Source organism: Monodon monoceros, unplaced genomic scaffold (genome assembly GCF_005190385.1).
Source record: "Monodon monoceros isolate NGI ecotype Baffin Bay Population unplaced genomic scaffold, NGI_Narwhal_1 Super_Scaffold_3, whole genome shotgun sequence".
NCBI classification, from domain to species: Eukaryota; Metazoa; Chordata; class Mammalia; order Artiodactyla; family Monodontidae; genus Monodon; species Monodon monoceros.
In genome coordinates this window covers 98,078,463-98,097,590 of record NW_021703780.1, presented here as the reverse complement: position 1 = coordinate 98,097,590, position 19,128 = coordinate 98,078,463, and the positions used below count along the sequence as shown (strand labels likewise).

Below are 19,128 nucleotides of genomic sequence, written 5' to 3'. Positions count from 1 at the left end.
TGTCTCCATCTGGGCTTTAGCCACACATGCCTGTCAAGAGCATTCCCACCCCACGGCCTTTGCGCTTTCTCTTCCTTCTGAGGATTCCCGAGGGGCCCACAGTCCTACTCAGTGACTAGTCGAACGGTCCGCACCTCCTCTCAGCTCCTCTAACCCCTCCTCTCTGCAGCCACAGGGCTCCTTCCCAACACACACCACGTCAGCCTCTTCCCTGCCTATAACCCACCCTGGCTCCCCACTGCCCCCAAGATGATGTCTGCCCTCCTTAGTCCACCCTTCCACAGCTTCCTGCCCCATCTCCACGGCCCAGGGGCTCATGCCACCCCTCCCCCACCTGTTCTCCTCTCAAAACCACAAATCCCCATCCTCCCAGCTCCACCCCACATTCTGGGCCCTCTGCCTGGAAGGCCCTTCCCCTCATCTATCTGGCAATTCCTACTCATCCTTTAAAACCAAAAGCTGCCCCCTCCAGGGAGCAGTCCCAGATCTCAGGCTGGATTAAACACCTTTCCAGTGCCTCCACAGGTGCCTAGGTGACTTTGGATCCCTGCAGCGGTCTGCATCTCCCCAGGGCAGAAGCTTCTATCTGGGTCCTAGCCCTGGATGGCCAAATCCTTAGACCTCAGCCTCCTTCCACACCAATTTGTGGGGGAAAAAGTCTTTATTGATAAATAGGTTACAGTGAAATAGAGTGATAGTTTTTAGGGGAATAAAAAAGTAGAATCTCAGTCTGTCTCCACCCCGCCTCTAGTTCTCGGCTTCTGCCTTCTTACTGGCCGCTTTGGACGAAGAGGACTTGGTGGGAATGCCAGGCTTTCTCGGGCCTTTAGGGGCCTCTGCCTTCCTGGCCAGTGGTACAGGTTCCATCTTGGACCCACTGCCCTTGGGAGGAACAGGGGCCTTGGCTTTAGGCCCCTCCCCGGCCCCCTGCACAGCAGCCTTTTTAGGGACCTTGCTGCCCATCTTCTTTTTGGCTGGGGAAGCAGCAGCATCCTCGCCCTATAAGAAAGCAAACCAGGAGCAAGGGGACAGAGCTGGGCAGGGCTGGGTGCACAGCTCAGAGCCCACGAACTTAAGGGTGAAATCCCAGCGCTGGGTCACTTTCGACAAGCGACCTCACCTCTCTAAGTCTCAGCCTCTTATCTATAAAATGGGGTGATCCTCAAGGCACTGAAGGGCCGGGGAGGGGAGGAAAGTGCTCTGTACTTTGTAGGAAAATAAGTTGCCCCCTTCCTTGGCTGACCCCTCTGGGGCCGGGTGGGGATGCCCGAGCTCTGGTCGCTGGAGACCCGGAGCAGGAAGTCACCCAGGCACCTACCTTGGTGACCGTGGGTTTGGAACTCTGACTCCCAGGCTTTGTTTTCCTGTGGGCCTTGGTATCTGCTGGAAGAGGGGATGGCATGTGAGAAACACCCCTTTCAGGAGGAGCTGCTGCTGGGCAGGAAGGTTCAGGGGTCCCACAGCCCTCGTCCTGCCCAGGGCCCAGTCCTCACTCTGACACTTGCAGGCTGTATGACCTGGAGCAAGTAGTTTAGCCTCTCTGAGTCTGGGTGCCCTAGTCTGCCAACTGAAGGTAGCAGCCTCTCTCCCACGGACAGTTAGAGGATTAACTGGACAGTGGCTGACCATCCCTCACTCTGTTCACAGCTCCACGCCTGCCCACACCAAAGGCCCCCGACAGGTGTATCTGCCTCTAGCCTTTAACCCATCTTCCACATGGCGGCCAGGATACATTTTTCTTTTCTTTTTTTTTTTTTTTTGCAATACGTGGGCCTCTCACTGTTGCGGCCTCTCCCATTGCGGAGCACAGGCTCTGGACGCGCAGGCTCAGCAGCCATGGCTCATGGGCCCAGCCGCTCCGTGGCATGTGGCATCTTCCCGGACTGGGGCACAAATCCATGTCCCCTGCATCGGCAGGCGGACTCCCAACCACTGCGCCACCAGGGAAGCCCCAGGATACATTTCTAAGAACACCTTGGGCCCTAGCTGTCCCCTGTTCAGAGTCTTTCTGTGGCTCCTCATCGTCCTCCAGATAAAGTCCAGCCTCCTGCTGCCCTTCACAACCTCCCCTACCCCCTCCCCCAGTGCACACACACACAACTATTTGTACTTCTTCCACCTTCTTCATGCTTCCAGACCTTTGCACAAGCTGTTCTGCCTGGGACACCTCCTCCAGGAAGCCTCCCCTGATCCTTCTCAGAGATGACCCCTCCTCCTCTCTCTGCACTCTTCTCCCCCATACCCACCCCCACCAGCTACCATGCATTCTCTGTCTCTCTGAGTCAAGCCAAGTGCTCAGGGCACACTGGCTAGAAACCCCTCCTCCCAGAGCTGGCCCCTCCATTCCAACTCATGTCCAGTGGCTGCCAGAAACCCCCTCCCATACCCTCCTCTCACCCCATTCACATCCATACCTCGGCTGCTCCTTCCACCTTTGACCTCTGACTTCCCGCTGGGCCCACTGGCAATGGGAGGGGCCTGTGTGGCCTTGTCTGGCTGTTGGGAGGACTTCTTGGCCTCACCCAGTCTTGCCTCTTGGTCCTTGGTCTGCTGGCCTTTCTTGGGGGCCTTCTTGGCTGCACCTGGTTTGGGGGGAGCTGTCCTCCCCTCTCCTGGCTTCCTGGATCCTTTTTTCACATCGCCTGGGTTGGGTGGGTTCTTCTTTGACTCAGTTGGTTTCTTGGGGTCCTTTCCCTCAGCTTGACCAGGCCTCCTGGGGGCCGTCATGGTGGACGTCTTCCTGGGCTGGATTTTCCTTTTGCCTTTGGGAACTAACTGGAGGAGGAGAGAACAGGGTGGGATTGACAGCAGAGGTTCTGGATGTCTTACGCCCCTATACCCTACATGAGGCTCAGAGAAGACCCCATCCCAAAGGAGGGGGAGAGGAAGGCGGCCAAGGGCTTGCGGAGAGCACGCAAAACCACCTCCTAAATGCCGACTGCCAGTAATGCATTCTACCCATTCATGCACTGTGAGGAACGGTGCTGCCATTAGGAGCTAAGGAACCCGAGTCTCCAAAACTCACCCAAGCTTCTCCTACCCTCCCTGCACACGTGGCGGGCACGCGCCTCCCACCCCCGCACCCGGAAGCCTCAGAGCCAGGCTTCTGGGAGCACGTCATGCACACTGAGCCCTAACAGTATCTCTGAGATGCTAACCTATAATCTCCTTTGACCCCCCAACACCATCCACAGACTGTGGCTCGGACTCCCCACCTCCCCGCCTCACACCACTGTGTCCCCAAGTCTCCCTGCCGCTTCGCTTCTGTGTAGCTGGACACGGACATGGAAGTCAGACGGCTGAGAGTTCGTGGCTTCCTGGGGCCTCAACCCCAGCCCAAGGGCGACTCGCCCAAGTCTTCTCCTCCCCCTCTGGCCTCGGTCTCCCCATCTTTACAATGGGGCCAACAGGGAGGGTACAAGTGGCAGGAGGATGCAAGCGTCCCTGGCAAACAGGTGGTCCCTGCCCCTCTAGAGCCCAGCTGATGACGCTGCTCCCAGCATCCCTGGACCCTCACGGCTCCCCGTTACCCACCAAGACCAGAATCAACTCCCGCTCTCTGCACACACACATTCCTGACTCCGTGGTACCCAAGACCCCCTTCCCTGCCTCCCAGCTCCTTGGCCCACTTTCCTGACCGTCTCCCAGTCACAGGCACTCCCAGTGCCCTCTCTTGCTTCCCTTCACCCCACCCTGTGCCCCTGGCCTTGCCGTGGCTGGTGTCCAAGCTCTGACCCACACACCCGGAGTTCCAGGAGGGGGGATCCCCTGTGCTCAGCCACCCTATTCCCACAGGGATTGGAACGTGGAGGTTGAGAATGTTCCACCGTGTTCCATGGAGCCTGTCAGAGGAACTGCTACTTGCTGGGGCACAGCAGTGACGATACAGACCCTATGTCTGTGTCCCTGAGATTTCCCTGGTGGCAGCTGGCAGTCATGATGCTGGGGCTTAATTCTGTGGCCAAATTTGCCCTTAGCTCTGGGTGACCCTCCCCTTTGAAAGAGGAGGATGTAGGGGTTCAGGGAGGCGTCAGCCCTGTTCTGGAGACCACGGGTCTGGAGCCAGACAGCACGGGGAACAAACCCCATTTCTGTGACCCCGTAGAGGCCAAGGTTGGGTCTGTGCCGCCCGTGGTAAGGAATTCCAGGAAGGGGTCACGTGCTCCAAGAACCTAGAAGTGAAACAGCTGAGACGGTCTCTGGTCACTCAACACACCCAACAGGGATGGAGGCGGATGCAGCAGGGTGACTGGGGCCGTGTGGGTGCTCAGCTTTCCCGGGGAGACAGGGGGTCTTGGCAAAGACAGAGGAAGAACGAGAAGAGACAGAAGGAGAGAGGGAACAGGGCAGGGGACCAGCACCCAGAGGCTGGGAAGAAAGAGCTGGAATTGGGGTTCAAGCCCTCGGGCAAGTCCACCTGCACCCTGGGGCCTCTCGCCACCCCCCACCCCATTCCCAGCGGCTGACTTTGAAGCTGCCAGTGGCTCCCCGGGCCTTGGAGTTGACGGGCCTGACGAGGAGGCCGCGGTGCATGCCTGTGGCCAAGGCCTGCTTCAGCAGGTACTTGAACCGGAGGACGTTCACCGTCGGGTACTTCTGCAGGATGTAAACCTTGATGGCCGCCACCGAGGTACCCCGGCGCTGCTCCCCCGCCTGCAGCGCCTCCAGCACCATGCGCAGCACTGGAGGGTGGCGGCGGGGCTCTCGGACGCCGCTCCGGATCAGGCCTACGGACAGACAGCAGGACATCACCCGGGGCCCAGACCTCCCTCAGACCCCGCTGAGGACAAACATGCCTAGTGAAGCACCCACGAGGCGCTGGCCAGGCCTCACTGTGGGTGAGCAAGCGGCCGGGGGATCAAGTACACACCCCTCACCCCCACCCCAGGTCAGGGCCACTGCCCCCTGGCCTGGGAGCAGAGGCGGGGGGCACTGCTTGGCCACCCGGGGTCTCCCGGTGCCCGCCGTGGGGCTGGGCACGCAGCAGCCCTCCACGAAGGCTCAATAAAAGCATTAAAGGGTCCTTAAACAAACCTACACCAGGTCAGTTGTCGAGCTCTAACTACCAGTTTACAGGAAATGCAAGGGCCATGGGCATGAAATCAGTAAAACCCAGACTGTGAGGAGCTCTTCAGAACACATGGCCTGGTTTCTCCTACAAACAAGCAAGGAGGAAAAGAAAACGTGGGAAGGTCCCCAGAGAGGAAAGATCCTAAGAATCCCTTTAACCAAATGCAACATGGCGGCCTTGCTCAGACTCAGAATAGGATTTGAACAATCCAACTGGAAAAAAAAAAAAAGGCAACTAGACAAATGTGAACACTGGAATATTTCATGATATTAAGGATGATAATGTTTCCAGTGTGCTGATGGTACTGCAATTATTTTAAGAGGTTCTTATCTTTTAAAGAAAAATACTGAACTGGGAATTCCTCGGTGGCACAGTGGATAAGACTCCGTGCTCCCAGTATAGGAGGCCTGGGTTCGATCCTTGGTCAGGAAACTAGATTCCATATACATGCCACAACTAAGAGTTTGCATGCCACAACTAAGGAGCCCATGTGCTGCAACTAAGGAGCTGGTGGGCTGCAACAAAGGAGCCTGCCTGCCACAACTAAGACCTGGTGCAGCTAAATAAATAAATAAATAAATAAATAAAAGATAAATACAGAACTGTTTACAGATGAAATGATAAGTCTGGCATTTACTTCGAAATAATGCAGTAGGTGAAACAAGGGTACCTACAAGCTGTTAGCTGTTGAAGTCGGGTGATGGCTGCCTGGGTTAGGGGCGCAGGTCACTGTATCATTCAGTCTAATTTTGTGTCCGTTTAAAAGTTTTCATCGGGGCTTCCCTGGTGGTGCAGTGGTTGAGAGTCCACCTGCCAATGCAGGGAACACGGGTTCGTGCCCCAGTCCAGGAAGATCCCACATGCTGCGGAGCGGCTGGGCCCGTGAGCCATGGCCGCTGAGCCTGCGCGTCGGAGCCTGTGCTCCGCAACGGGAGAGGCCACAACAGTGAGAGGCCCGCGTACCGCAAAAAAAAAAGTTTTCATCATGGGACTTCCCTGGTGGCGCAGTTGTTGAGAATCCACCTGCCAATGCAGGGGACGCGTGTTCTATCCCTGGTCCGGGAAGATCCCACATGCCACGGAACAACCAAACCCATGCGCCACAACTACTGAGCCTGTGCTCTAGAGCCCGTGAGCCACAACTACTGAGCCTGCATGCCACAACTACTGAAGCCCACACACCTCGAGCCCATGCTCCACAACAAGAGAAGCCACTGCAATGAAAAGCCCATGCACCACAACAAAGAGTAGCCCCCACGCACCACAACTAGAGAAAGCCCGTGTGCAGCAATGAAGACCCAACACAGCCAAAAATAAAATATAAATAAATCAATTTATTAAAAAAAAGAGTTTTCATCATAAAAAGTAACAAAAGAATTTCACTCCTATGCCCAAGAGAAAAGAAAATATATATCCACACAAAAATGTGTACACAGATGTTCATAGCAGCATTATTTATAATAGCCCAAAAGCAGAAACAACCCCAAAGTCCATAAACTAATGAATGGATAAATAAAACGTGTTATAGACGTAAAATACAATGTCATCCAGGCAACAGGAGGAATGAAGTACTTCCTTGAAAACATTATGCAGAGTGAAAGCAGCCAGTCACAAAAAGTCATATATTGTATGAGTTAGTTTATATGAAATATCCAGAATGGGCAAATCAGAGCCAGAAAGTAGATTAGTGGTTGCCAGGGGCTGGGAGGTGGGCAGGGATGGGGAGTGACAGCTAATGGGTACAGGTTTTCTTTAGAGGGGATGGAAATATTCTAAAATTGACTGTGGAGATGGGTACACAACTGTGAATATACTAAAAGCCATTGTACACTTTAAATGGGTGAATTGTATGGTATGTAAATTGTTGAGATATCTCGATAAGCTGTTTTTTTTTTCCTCAGTACACGGGCCTCTCACTGTTGTGACCTCTCCCGTTGTGGAGCGCAGGCTCCGGACGCGCAGGCTCAGCGGCCATGGCTCACGGGCCTAGCCGCTCCGCGGCATGTGGAATCTTCCCAGACCAGGGCACGAACCTGGGTCCCCTGCATCGGCAAGCGGACTCTCAACCACTGCACCACCAGGGAAGCCCGATAAGCTGTTATTTTTAAAAAGTTGCAAAGGAGAGTAGGATCCAGGGGTGAGGAGGGAGACAGTGTGAGAAGTTGTCAGTCACCGTAAAGCACGTAAAAGTGGTTTAATTATGAAATCTGATTTAAACATTGTGATTAGAAATGTTGATTTACAACCAATTTGCAAAAACTAAAGACAAAAAAAGGAATCAAGCGGCTAAAATATATATATTTTTTTTTTTTGTGCGGTACACGAGCCTCTCACTGTTGTGGCCTCTCCCGTTGTGGAGCACAGGCTCCGGATGCGTAGGCTCAGCTGCCGTGGCTCACGGGCCTAGCCACTCCGTGGCATGTGGGATCTTCCCGGACCGGGGCACAAACTCGTGTCCCCTCCATCGGCAGACGGACTCTCAACCACTGCGCCACCAGGGAAGCCCATAAAAAATATATTTTTTAAAAAACCACATTTTAAAGTGGAAAAAATAAAACAACCTTGTACATATACAGACTGCTATATCAAAGCCACATGGGAACTACAAACCAAAAAACTACGATACACACACAAAAAAGAAAAAGCAACCCAAACACAACACTAAAGATAGTCATCAAACCACAAGAGAAGAGAACAAAAGAAGGCAAGAAAGAAGAGCAACAAAAACAAATCCAAAACAATTAAGAAAATGGAAATAGGAACACATGTATTGATAACTACCTTAAATGTAAATGGATTAAATGCTCCAACCAAAAGACATAGACTGGCTGAATGGATACAAAAAAAGACCCATCTATATGCTGTCTACAAGAGACCACTTCAGACCTAGGGACACATACAGACTGAAAGTGAGGGGATGGAAAAAGATATTCCATGCAAATGGAAAACAAAGAAAGCTGGAGTAGCCATACTCATATCAGACAAAATCAACTTTAAAATAAAGACTGTTACAAGAGACAAGGAAGGACACTACATAATGATCAAGGGATCAATCCAAGATGTAAAAATTATAAATATGTATGCACCCAACATACAAGCACCTCAATATATAAAGCAAATACTAACAGCCATAAAGGGAGAAATTGACAATAACACAATAATAGTGGGGGACTTTAACCCCCCACTGACACCAATGGACAGATCATCCAGACAGAAAATCAATAAGGAAACACAGGCCTTAAATGACACTTTACACTAGATGGACTTAATTGATATTTATAGAACATTCCATCCAAAAGGAGCAGAATACACATTCTTCTCAGGTGCACATGGAACATTCTCCAGGACTGACCACATGCTGGGCCACAAAGCCAGCCTCAGTAAATTTAAGAAAACTGAAATCATATCAAGCATCTTTTCTGACCACAACGCTATGAGATTAGAAATAAAAAATACAGGAAAAAAGAAACTGGAAAAAACACAGACTCAGGGAGGCTAAACAATATGTTACTAAACAACCAATGGATCACTGAAGAAATCAAAGAGGAAATTAAGAGAGACAAATGAAAATAAAAACACGACGATCCAAAACCTATGGAATACAGCAAAAGCAGTTCTAAGAGGGAAGTTTATAGCAATACAATCTTACCTCAGGAAACAAGAAACATCTCAAATAAACAACCTAACCTTACACCTAAAGCAACTAGAGAAAGAAAAACGAACAAAACCCAAAGTTAGCAGAAGAAAAGAAATCAAAGATCAGAGCAGAAATAAATGAAACAGAGATGAAGAAAACAATAGAAAAGATCAATGAAACTAAAACCTGGTTCTTTAAAAAGATAAACGAAACTGGTAAAACTTTACTAGACTCATCAGGAAAAAAAGGGACAGGCTTCCCCTTTCAATAAAATTAGAAATGAAAAAGGAGACTACTACAAGCAACTATACACCAATAAAAGGAACAACCTGGAAGAAATGGACAAATTCTTAGAAAGGTACAACCTTCCAAGACTGAACCAGGAAGAGGTAGAAAATATAAACAGACCAATCACGAGTACTGAAATTGAAACTGTGATTTAAACACTTCCAACAAACAAAAGTCCAGGACCAGATGGCTTCACAGGCAAATTCTATCAAACATTTAGAGGAGAGCTAACACCCATCCTTCTTAAACTCTTCCAAAAAAAATTGCAGAGGAAGGAACACTCCCATTCTACAAGGCCACCATCACCCTGATACCAAAACCAGACAAAGATACCACAAAAAAAGAAAATTACAGGCCAATATCACTGATGAACATTGACGCAAAAATCCTCAACAAAATACTGCAAACCAAATCCAACAACATGTTAGAAAGATCATGCAGCATGATCAAGTGGGATTTATCCCAGGGATGCAAGCATTCTTCTATACCTGCAAATCAACCACTATGATATACCACATCAATAGACTGAAGAATAAAAACCATATGATCATCTCAATAGATGCAGAAAAAGCTTCTGACAAAATTCAACACCCATTTATGATAAAAACTCTTCAGAAAGTGGGCACAGAGGGAACCTACCTCAACATAATAAAGGCCATATATGACAAACCCACAGGAAACATCTCAATGGTGAAAAAATGAAAGCATTTCCTCTAAGATCAGGAACAAGACAAGGAAGTCCACCCTCACCACTATTATTCAACATAATTTTGGAAGTCCTAGCTACAGTAATCAGAGAAGAAAAAGAAATAAAAGCAATACAAATTAGAAAAGAAGAAGTAAAGCTGTCACTGTTTGCAGATGACATGATACTATACATAGAGAATCTTAAAGATGCCACCAGAAAACTACTAGAGCTCATCAATGAATTTGGTAAAGTTGCAGGATACAAAATTAATGTACAGAAATCTCTTGCATTCCTATACACTAACAATGAAAGATTAGAAAGAGAAATTAAGGAAACAATTCCATTTACCACTGTAACAAAAAGAATAAAATACCTAGGAATAAACTTACCTAAGGAGGCAAAAGACCTGTACTGAGAAAAGAAAGAAATCAAAGATGACACAAACAGATGTTCTTAGATTGGAAGAATCAACATTGTGAAAATGACTATATTACCCAAAGCAATCTACAGATTCAATGCAATCCCTACCAAATTACCAATGGCATTTTTCACAGAATTAGAACAAAAATTTTTACAATTTGTATGGAAACACAAAAGACTGCAAATAGCCAAAGTTATCTTGAGAAAGAAAAACAGAGCTTCAGGAATCTGGCTCCCTGACTTCAGACTATATTAGAAAGCTACAGTAATCAAAACAGTTTCATTGCAGCACTATTTACAATAGTGAGGACATGGAAGCAACCTAAATGTCCATCAACAGAGGATTAGAAAAAGAAGATGTGGGGACTTTCCTGGCAGTCCAGTGGTTAAGACTCTGTGCTCCCAATGTAGGGGGCACGGGTTCAATCCCTGGTTGGGGAACTAAGATCTTGCGTGCTGCAGCCAAAAAAAAAGAAAAAAAAAAGTGCTACATATATACAATGGAATATTACTCAGCCATAAAAAAGAATGAAATAATGCCATTTGCAGTAACATGGATAGACCTAGACATTTTCATACTGAGTGAAGTAAGTCAGAGAAAGACAAATATCATATGATATCACTTATATGTGGAATCTAAAAAAAGGGTACAAATCAACTTGTTTACAAAACAGAAGGGTCACAGATATAGAAAACAAATTTAAGGGCTTCCCTGGTGGTGCAGTGGTTAAGAATCTGCCCGCCAATGCAAGGGACATGGGTGTGAGCCCTGTTCTAGGAATATCCCACATGCTGCAGAGCAACTGAGCCTGTGTGCCACAACTAGTGAGTCTGCATTCTAGAGCCCACAAGCCACAACTGCTGAAGCCTGCATGCCACAACTACTGAAGCCGACACACCTAGAGCCTATGCTCCGCAACAAGAGATGCCACCACGAGAAGCCTGCACACTACAACGAAGAGTAGCCCCCGCTCGCTGCAACGAAATAAAGCCTGCACGCAGCAACGAAGACCCAACACAGTCAAGAATAAATAAATAAATAAATAATTTTTAAAAAGAAAACAAATTTATGGTTACCAGGGGATAAGTGGGAGGAGGGATAAATTGGGAGGTTGGGATTGACATATACACACTACTATATATAAAATAAATAACTTAAAAGAACCTGCTGTATAGCACAGGGAACTCTACTCAACAATCTGTAATGGCATATGTGGCAAAAGAATCTTAAAAAACAAAAAGAGTGGATATATGTATATGTATAACTGATTCACTTTGCTGTACACCTGAAACTAACACAACATTGTAAATCAATGATACTCCAATAAAATTTTTTTTAAATGAGACCCAATTAAACTTAAAACTTTTGCACAGAAAAAATAAACAAAACAAAAAGACAACCCATGAAATGGGAGAAAATATTTGCAAATGAAGTGACTGACAAAGGATTAATCTCCAAAACATATGAACAGCTCATGCAGTTCAATATCAAAAAAAAAACGTAATCCAATCAAAAAATAGGCAGAAGATCTAACTAGACATTTCTCAAAAGAAATACAGATGGCCAAAAAGCACATGAAAAGATGCTCAACATCACTAATTATTAGAGAAACGCATATCAAAACTACAATGAGGTATCAGCTCATACCAGTCAGAATGGCCATCATCAAAAAGTCAACAAACAATAAATGATGGAGAGGGTATGGAAAAAAGGGAACTCTCCTACAGTGTGGGTGGGAATGTAAATTGGTACAGCCACTGTGGAGAACAGTATGGAGGTTCCTCAAAAAACTAAACATAGAACTACCATATGATCCAGCAATCCCACTACTGGGCATATATCCAGAGAAAACCATGATTCAAAAAGATACATGCACCCCAATGTTCATTGCCTCACTATTTACCATAGCCAAGACATGGAAGCAATCAACATGTCCATGGAAGGATGGATGAATAAAGAAGATGTGGTACATATATACAATATATACAATGGAATATTACTCAGCCATGAAAAAGAATGAAATAATGCTATTTGCAGCAACATGCATGGACCTAGAGATGATCATACTAAGTGAAGTCAGTCACACAGAGAAAGACACATATCATGTGATACACTCATATGTGGAACCTAAAAAAAAACAAGGTACAAATGAACTTATTTACAAAACAGAAATAGAGTCACAGAGGTAGAAAACAAACTTACAGTTACTGGGGGGAAAGGGAGGAGGGATAAATTGGGAGATTAGGATTGACATTTACACCCTACTATATATAAAACAGATAACTACTAAGGACATACTGTATAGCACAGGGAACTCTACTCAATACTCTGTAATGACCTATATGGGAAAAGAATCTAAAAAAGCGTGGATATATGTATACTGTACACCTGAAACCAACACAAAATTGTAAATCAACTATACTCCAATAAAAATTAAAAAAATAAAGTGGGAAAAAACCCACCTGAAAACTCTAGATCTCAGCAAAAATTGTAAAGAGGCTTAATTAAATTCAACCTCTATTGCCTCCTGGCCAGGAAGAGCCCAGTGTCTGAGAATATTCATTTTGGGGCCAGAGCCTGCTAATCAGTAGAGTCTGAGGTCAGTCAGGACCTCTGGAGTCTCACTCTCCTCTCGCAAATAAAAACTTCCCCATCTCCCGTGGTGGGGAGGGGGCCCTAAGGAGCTCTGAGCCCTCCCAACTGCAATGTCAGAGGGTTTCTGGAGGGGGCTGGCCTGGCGTGACAGCTCTGAGACAGGCTGGGACCTGGGACCGTCTGCTGCAGTGCTTGCACCTGGACAGACATCTCCTCAAACAACGACATGCAAAGAAACTATAAGGGACTAAAAATAACTGCATGCATGCCCAGTGGGGCAAACTATGGACAACAAGAATCAGAAAAACCAAAAACCCAACTGGTACTTCTGAAGAGCTGGGAGCAAAAGCAGGGTACTGCGCATGCCCCCTGCACACAGCACCACCTAAGGGGTGGGCAGACCACCTAAGACCCCCCTCTGGCCCGACCCCTGGACACACCCTCCCCCCCACCCCATATGAGGAAGCAGTTTGCACCCCTCCCTCAGCAAGCGAGCAAGGGAAACTGTTACTTGTTTTCCCTCCCCCCTGCTGCAGCAGGGGTCCCAATAAAGACTCGCCTGAATTTTTTTTTTTTTTTAATTTGTTTTTGGCTGCCTTGGGCCTTCGTTGCTGCACACAGGCTCTCTCTAGTTGCGGCGAGCAGGGGCTACTCTTCATTGCGGTGCGTGGGCTTCCCACTGCGGTGGCTTCTCTTGTTGCAGAGCACGGGCTCTAAGCACGCGAGCCTCAGGAGTTGTGGTGCATGGGCTCAGTAGTTGTGGCTCGTGGGCTCTAGAGCACAGGCTCAGTAGTTGTGGCGCACGGGCTTAGTTGCTCTGTGGCATGTGGGATCTTCCCAGACCAGGGCTGGAACCCGTGTCCCCTGCATCGGCAGGCGGATTCTCAACCACTGCACCACCAGGCAAGTCCCTTTCCCTGAATTTCTTATCTGGCCACTGATCAATTTCTATTGATAAGGAGGCCAAGAACCCTGTTCAGTAACATACTTTGTGGCGACACCTCAAAGGGACAATTGTTCCCTTCCCAGAAGAGGATCTATGCACCTCTGGGACCACTGAACACAGCTTCCCCATGGGTGATAAGTGGCCTCCTGAACCTCTTGTTTCAGTGTCACCTCATTTGGTAAGTCTGCTTTCCTGGCCCCTGGGGGCCTCAGTACCCTCATTCAGGCAACTCTTTCCCTTCCCCTTTGTCCTTTTTCCCTCCCCGCTTTCCCTTTGTCCCTTTTCCTCTCCTGAAATCTCTCTACTTCTCTCTCTGTCCTCTCCTACTTCTGTCCTGTCTTTCCAAGAAAGTGGACATCGGGCAGCTACAGCATCACTCCTCTCAGCTTGTGAGACCTGCTCGCTCTGGCCGGCAACAGCTCACCTCGACAGGTGACAAGCAGAGGTGGGAGAGGCTCGCCTCACACAGTGCAGATCCTGGTCCAGCAGGCTCTCCTGACAGGAGATTTATGAGAATGATAGAGGTTCAAACCTCAACATGTGGCTGGAAGTCCGATCATCCCAATATTCTCACCTTTATTTTCCTGCCGCCCAGAGAAGTCCCGTTAGAAAATAAATGCTGGAGAGGTTGTGGAGAGAAGGGAACCCTCCTATACTTTTTGTGGGAATGTAAATTGGTACAGCCACTATGGAGAACAGTATGGAGGTTCCTTAAAAAATTAAAAAGAGAGCTACCATATGATCCTGCAATCCCACTCCTGGGCATATATCCGGAGAAGAACATGGTCTGAAAGGATACATGCACCCCAGTGTTCATTGCAGCACTGTCTACGACAGCCAAGACATGGAAGCAACCTAAATGTCTATCGACAGAGGAGTGGATAAAGACGATGTGGTACATGTATACAATGGAATACTATTCAGTCATAAAAAAGAATGAAATAATGACATTTGCAGCAACATGGATGCACCTAGAGATTGTCATACTGAGTGAAGTAAGTCAGACAGAGAAAGAGAAATATTGCGTGATATCGCTTATATGCGGAATCTAAAAAGAAATGATACTGGACTTCCCTGGTGGTGCAGTGGTTAGGAATCCGCCTACCAATGCAGGGGACATGGGTTCAAGCCCTGGTCTGGGAGGATCTTGCGTACCGCGTAGCAACTAGGCCCCGGCGCCACAATTACTGAAGCCCGCACATCTGAAGCCCGTGCTCCGCAACAGAAGTCACCCGCAGTGAGGGGCCCACGCGCCGCAGTGAAGAGTGGCCCCGCTCGTCACAACTAGAGAAAGCCCGTGCGTGGCAAGGATGATTCAACACAGAAAAAAAATGAATAATTAAAGAAATAAATTTAAAAAGAAATGATACAAACAAACTTATTTACAAAACAGAAACAGACTCACAAACTTAGAGAATGAATTTATGGTTACCAGGGGGGAAGGGTTGGGGGAAGGGATAGTTAGGGATTTTCGGACTGACATGTACACACTGCTATATTTAAAATGGATAACCAACAAGTATCTACTGTATAGCACAGGGAACTCTGCTCAATATTATAAGATAACCTAAATGGGGAAAGAATTTGAAAAAGAATAGATACACGTATATGTATAACTGAATCACCTTGCTGTACACCTGAAACTATCACAACGTTGTTAATCAACAATACTCCAATAGAAAATTAAAAGTTTAAAAAAAGAAAAAAGAGAAGTCCCATTGGGAATGGGCTAAAGCGGCAGTTTTCTATATACTGGTGTATGCGTGGGTGAGACTCCCACTGATGATGTACAACTGGCTGATTTCCAGGCTTGATCACCGCCACGGGCAGTGGATAGGGTCTTCCCTCCTTCACTGGCTCTTTCTGGAAGCACGCAGGTTGTTGCCTGAATAGATACCCACAGGGGGCGGGTTGAAAGGGCAATCTCTCTCTCTCTCTTTCAGTCTTTTCTTTCCCTCTTCCCTTCACCTGTCCCTCGGTTCCCAGCCCTGCACTCTCATACCCTTAATCCTAAGATTTCTTGTTTGTGTGTTTAAGTTTTTGTCACTGGTGTCTTTGTATTATGTAGTCTTGTCTGTCCAACTGCTCTTGCAAGTCTCTGCCAAAGCACAGTGGAGCATTTAAGCCTTGAAGTACAAACACACACAGCCACATCGCCTGAAACTCCAGTCGTGGGTTACTTGGTGGGATTTTAAAGAACAACAACAAAAAAAAAAAAAGAGAGAGGGGCTTGCATTTCTCTCCTTTGCCTTTGCAATGTAACTATTCGGCCTGAGCTCCAAGAATTACCTGATCCATCTGTAGTCCCCTAGTCTGAGGGAAAAAAAGAGGCCTTTTTAATTTCAAGAGGGAAAACTATGAGATCTCTGATTCTGTAGAAATTAACTTGTCTAACTTAAGCTTGTCAGTTTAATTGATACAGACCTGTCTTTAGAGTCATCAACATTAATTATAATATTTTATTTGTACCTAGGGTTACTGAAAGTCAATAAGTACATATTGTTTCTGTTTTAAAATCTGTCATCAAGGAGAATGACCTGATGTGATTAAACTTTTAAGTAAATTTAACTATGATAAGAGCTTTTTGATAAACTCTATGGGAATAATTATGTTTTGGAAACTTCCATCTACAATAGTCCCTCCAAATTTTGGTAACTTAAAACTAAATTAAGGCAAATGATAGGACTCCATCGAGTATCCAGGCCATTTCAAATAAGATGAAATACTGGAACATTAATTGCTAAACAGGTCTATATTTACCTACTTTTGTCTTCTTGTGAGAGGGAAACTAAAGATGTTTGGGTTTATTAGACACATGTCTTGCACATTAAGGAAAGAAATTGTGTTTTGGGAAGATACATGTTTCTAGATGTTATGAGATATTCCAATCAAGGAATGCTAATGTAAAAGACAGTTCATGGTTGCTTAAGGAAAGTAGGATGTATGTTTTCAGAAAAGAAGGTATGAGGGTGGCTTCCTTGGTGGCACAGTGGTTAAGAATCCGCCTGCCACGTATTAACCACCAGGAGGGTGTCGAGCTAGTAGTCCTTGTCCCTGCGTGCTCCTTCTCCCTGTCACCTTTCACCATTCTTGTCAAGCTGCCCAGCTTGGAGTTGTCTGTCGTGCGCTAGTGTCCCGTGGTTATAGTTAGAAGAGCAAGAATCTCCTGATAATGCGTAATAGCTTCAGAAGAAGTTCTTTTTTCCTGCTAACCAGGTAAAAGGAGAGCATGGGCATCGTTTCTGTGTTTGTTGGGATCCTGGTCAGGGTAAGATTGGGACTTAGATAAGATTCCTCTTGGGACATCCTTAATATTTATTAGCTTCTAACTCGTGTTGTAAGCCCAGTTGCCAATTTGGAGATCTCAGTTCTTCTGTTCATGGATTTTTATTCACTGTGACTAATAAGCTTCCTAATAAATCCTTGCCAGACTTAAAAAAAAAAAAAAAAAAAAAAAAGAATCCGCCTGCCAATGCAGGGGACATGGGCTTAAGCCCTGGTCCGGGAAGATCCCACATGCCGCGGAACAACTAAGCCCGTGCGCCACAACTATTGAGGCTGCACTCTAGAGCCCACGAGCCACAACTACTGAGCCCACATGCCACAACTACTGAAGCCTGCGTGCCTAGAGCCCGTGCTCCGCAACAAGAGAAGCCACTGCAATGAGAAGCCCATGCACCGCAATGAAGAGTAGCCCCCACTCGCCGCAACTAGAGAAAGCCAATGTGCAGCAACAAATACCTAATGCAGCCAAAAAATAAATTAATTAAAAAAAAAAAAGATATGAGGAACAGAAATATATTTTATTAAAAGGAAAAAGTGATTTTTGTCCTAGGGCTGGTTATTTCTGAATGGAAAGAATAACGAACAGGATAATATGGCTACACAAAGTTGCAGAAGTTTTGCAGAAAAGGATCATTGGAAAAAGAATTTTGTATGTGGTCAGGACTTTCTAAGGGTGGGTCAAATTTAATTAGGAAAATGGATTTTATTAAGAGGAGGCTGATGCAAGACTGGATTTGGTTTCTCTCTCTAGGAGAACAAAATTGTCCTGGAGTGCTGCTTGTGATAAAAGATCATGTGAGTTCCTGTATTTACTTTTGAAATCTTTTTTTCAATGGAATTGGGTCCATTATTATTACTCACTCCTTTCTGTATATGCCAGAATGCCCTGTCCCCCTCCTCAGAAGAAATTTGCTAAATAAATTAGGAGCTAGTATATTCTTAGGACAGGGGAATCCAAGGAGGTAAAGAATTCAAACAGAGAATGCATCTATTTGTAGCCCCAGATGGCCCACCTGCTGGTCATCAAAATGTTCCCCAAGACATCCCCCAGGAAATTAGAGAACCGGTAGATCCTGCAGTTTGAGATACCTCGGTGCCAGGAAGGGCAAAACTTGCTCCCCCAATAAAAATATGGTTAAGGCCTGGGGAAAAATACCCCTGGAAAAGACAATATCCTTTAGATGCCACATGCCTGGTCTTGTGCTGCTCGCTAGGGGTGTTGCCTTAGAGATCTGCATGGGCTGCGCTTGTGAAAGGATCAACATGCCTTTGGCTAGCTATTCCAAGATCCTTCCTTGGAAAGGAAAAGAAAAAACACAAAAAGAAATGGCCCGGGGCTTCCCTGGTGGCGCAGTGGTTAAGACTCTGCCTGCTAATGCAGGGGACACAGGTTTGAGCCCTGGTCCGGGAAGATCCCACATGCCGCGGAGCAACTAAGCCTGTGCACCACAACTGCTGAGCCTGTGCTCTAGAGCCCGTGCGCCACAACTACTGAAGCCCGCACGCCTAGAGCCCGTGCTCCTCAACAAAAGACGCCACTGCCATGAGAAATGAGAAGCCCACATACCACAACGAAGAGTAGCCCCTGCTCGCTGCAGCTAGAGAAAGCCCACGCGCAGCAATGAAGACCCAACACAGCCAAAAGTAAATAAATAAAATTAATTAATTAAAAAAAAAGAAACGGCTGGTTCAGAGCACAAATTCTTATTTTATGGATGTAAAATGTCCAGGTTGCTACAAGATTACCACGGTTTTCAGCTGTGCTCAGACAGTGGTGCTTTACGTAGGTTGTTCAACAGTGCTGTGTCGGCCAACAGGAGGAAAGGCCAGATCCACAGAAGGGTGTTCATTTAGAAGAAAGCAACACTGATGATCCACACAACTTCCTGAATTCCTGTTCTATCGCAGAAAGCCTTATCAGTTCAGTAATTCCAGTTAATCTACCAAGATAATGTAATTATGTTTAGTTTTGTAAGGTATACAACAGCGCTCTTCTAGTTGGCTGTCAGGTTTTCAATTGAGTTTTGATCACGGGGGGAAAAAAAAAACGCACAATATCCTTTAAAGCCTGAAGCCCTGAGAGGAATCCAACCACTGCTCATCAAATTCCTAAAACACAAACTCATTAGGCCCTGCCAGCCCCCTTGCAATACCCCAATCCTCCCCATTCAGAAGCCTGACAGGGAGTACTGGTTTG

The 19,128-nt window shown here is 46.7% G+C and overlaps 2 protein-coding genes across 2 annotated transcripts; one reads left to right on the top strand and one right to left on the bottom strand.

The window, feature by feature from the left end:
* Positions 1-747: 747 nt before the first annotated feature.
* LOC114907624 (histone H1oo) lies at positions 748-4,749 on the bottom strand. The gene is made up of 4 exons (XM_029243339.1): positions 4,468-4,749; positions 2,415-2,775; positions 1,319-1,383; positions 748-999 (listed from the first exon to the last, which is right to left on the bottom strand). The coding sequence occupies exons 1-4, from the start codon at positions 4,747-4,749 to the stop codon at positions 748-750; spliced, it is 960 nt and encodes a 319-aa protein (XP_029099172.1).
* Positions 4,750-18,642: 13,893 nt separating this feature from the next.
* Positions 18,643-18,801, top strand: LOC114907663 (40S ribosomal protein S27-like). The gene has a single exon (XM_029243414.1). The coding sequence runs from the start codon at positions 18,643-18,645 to the stop codon at positions 18,799-18,801; it is 159 nt and encodes a 52-aa protein (XP_029099247.1).
* Positions 18,802-19,128: the final 327 nt, after the last annotated feature.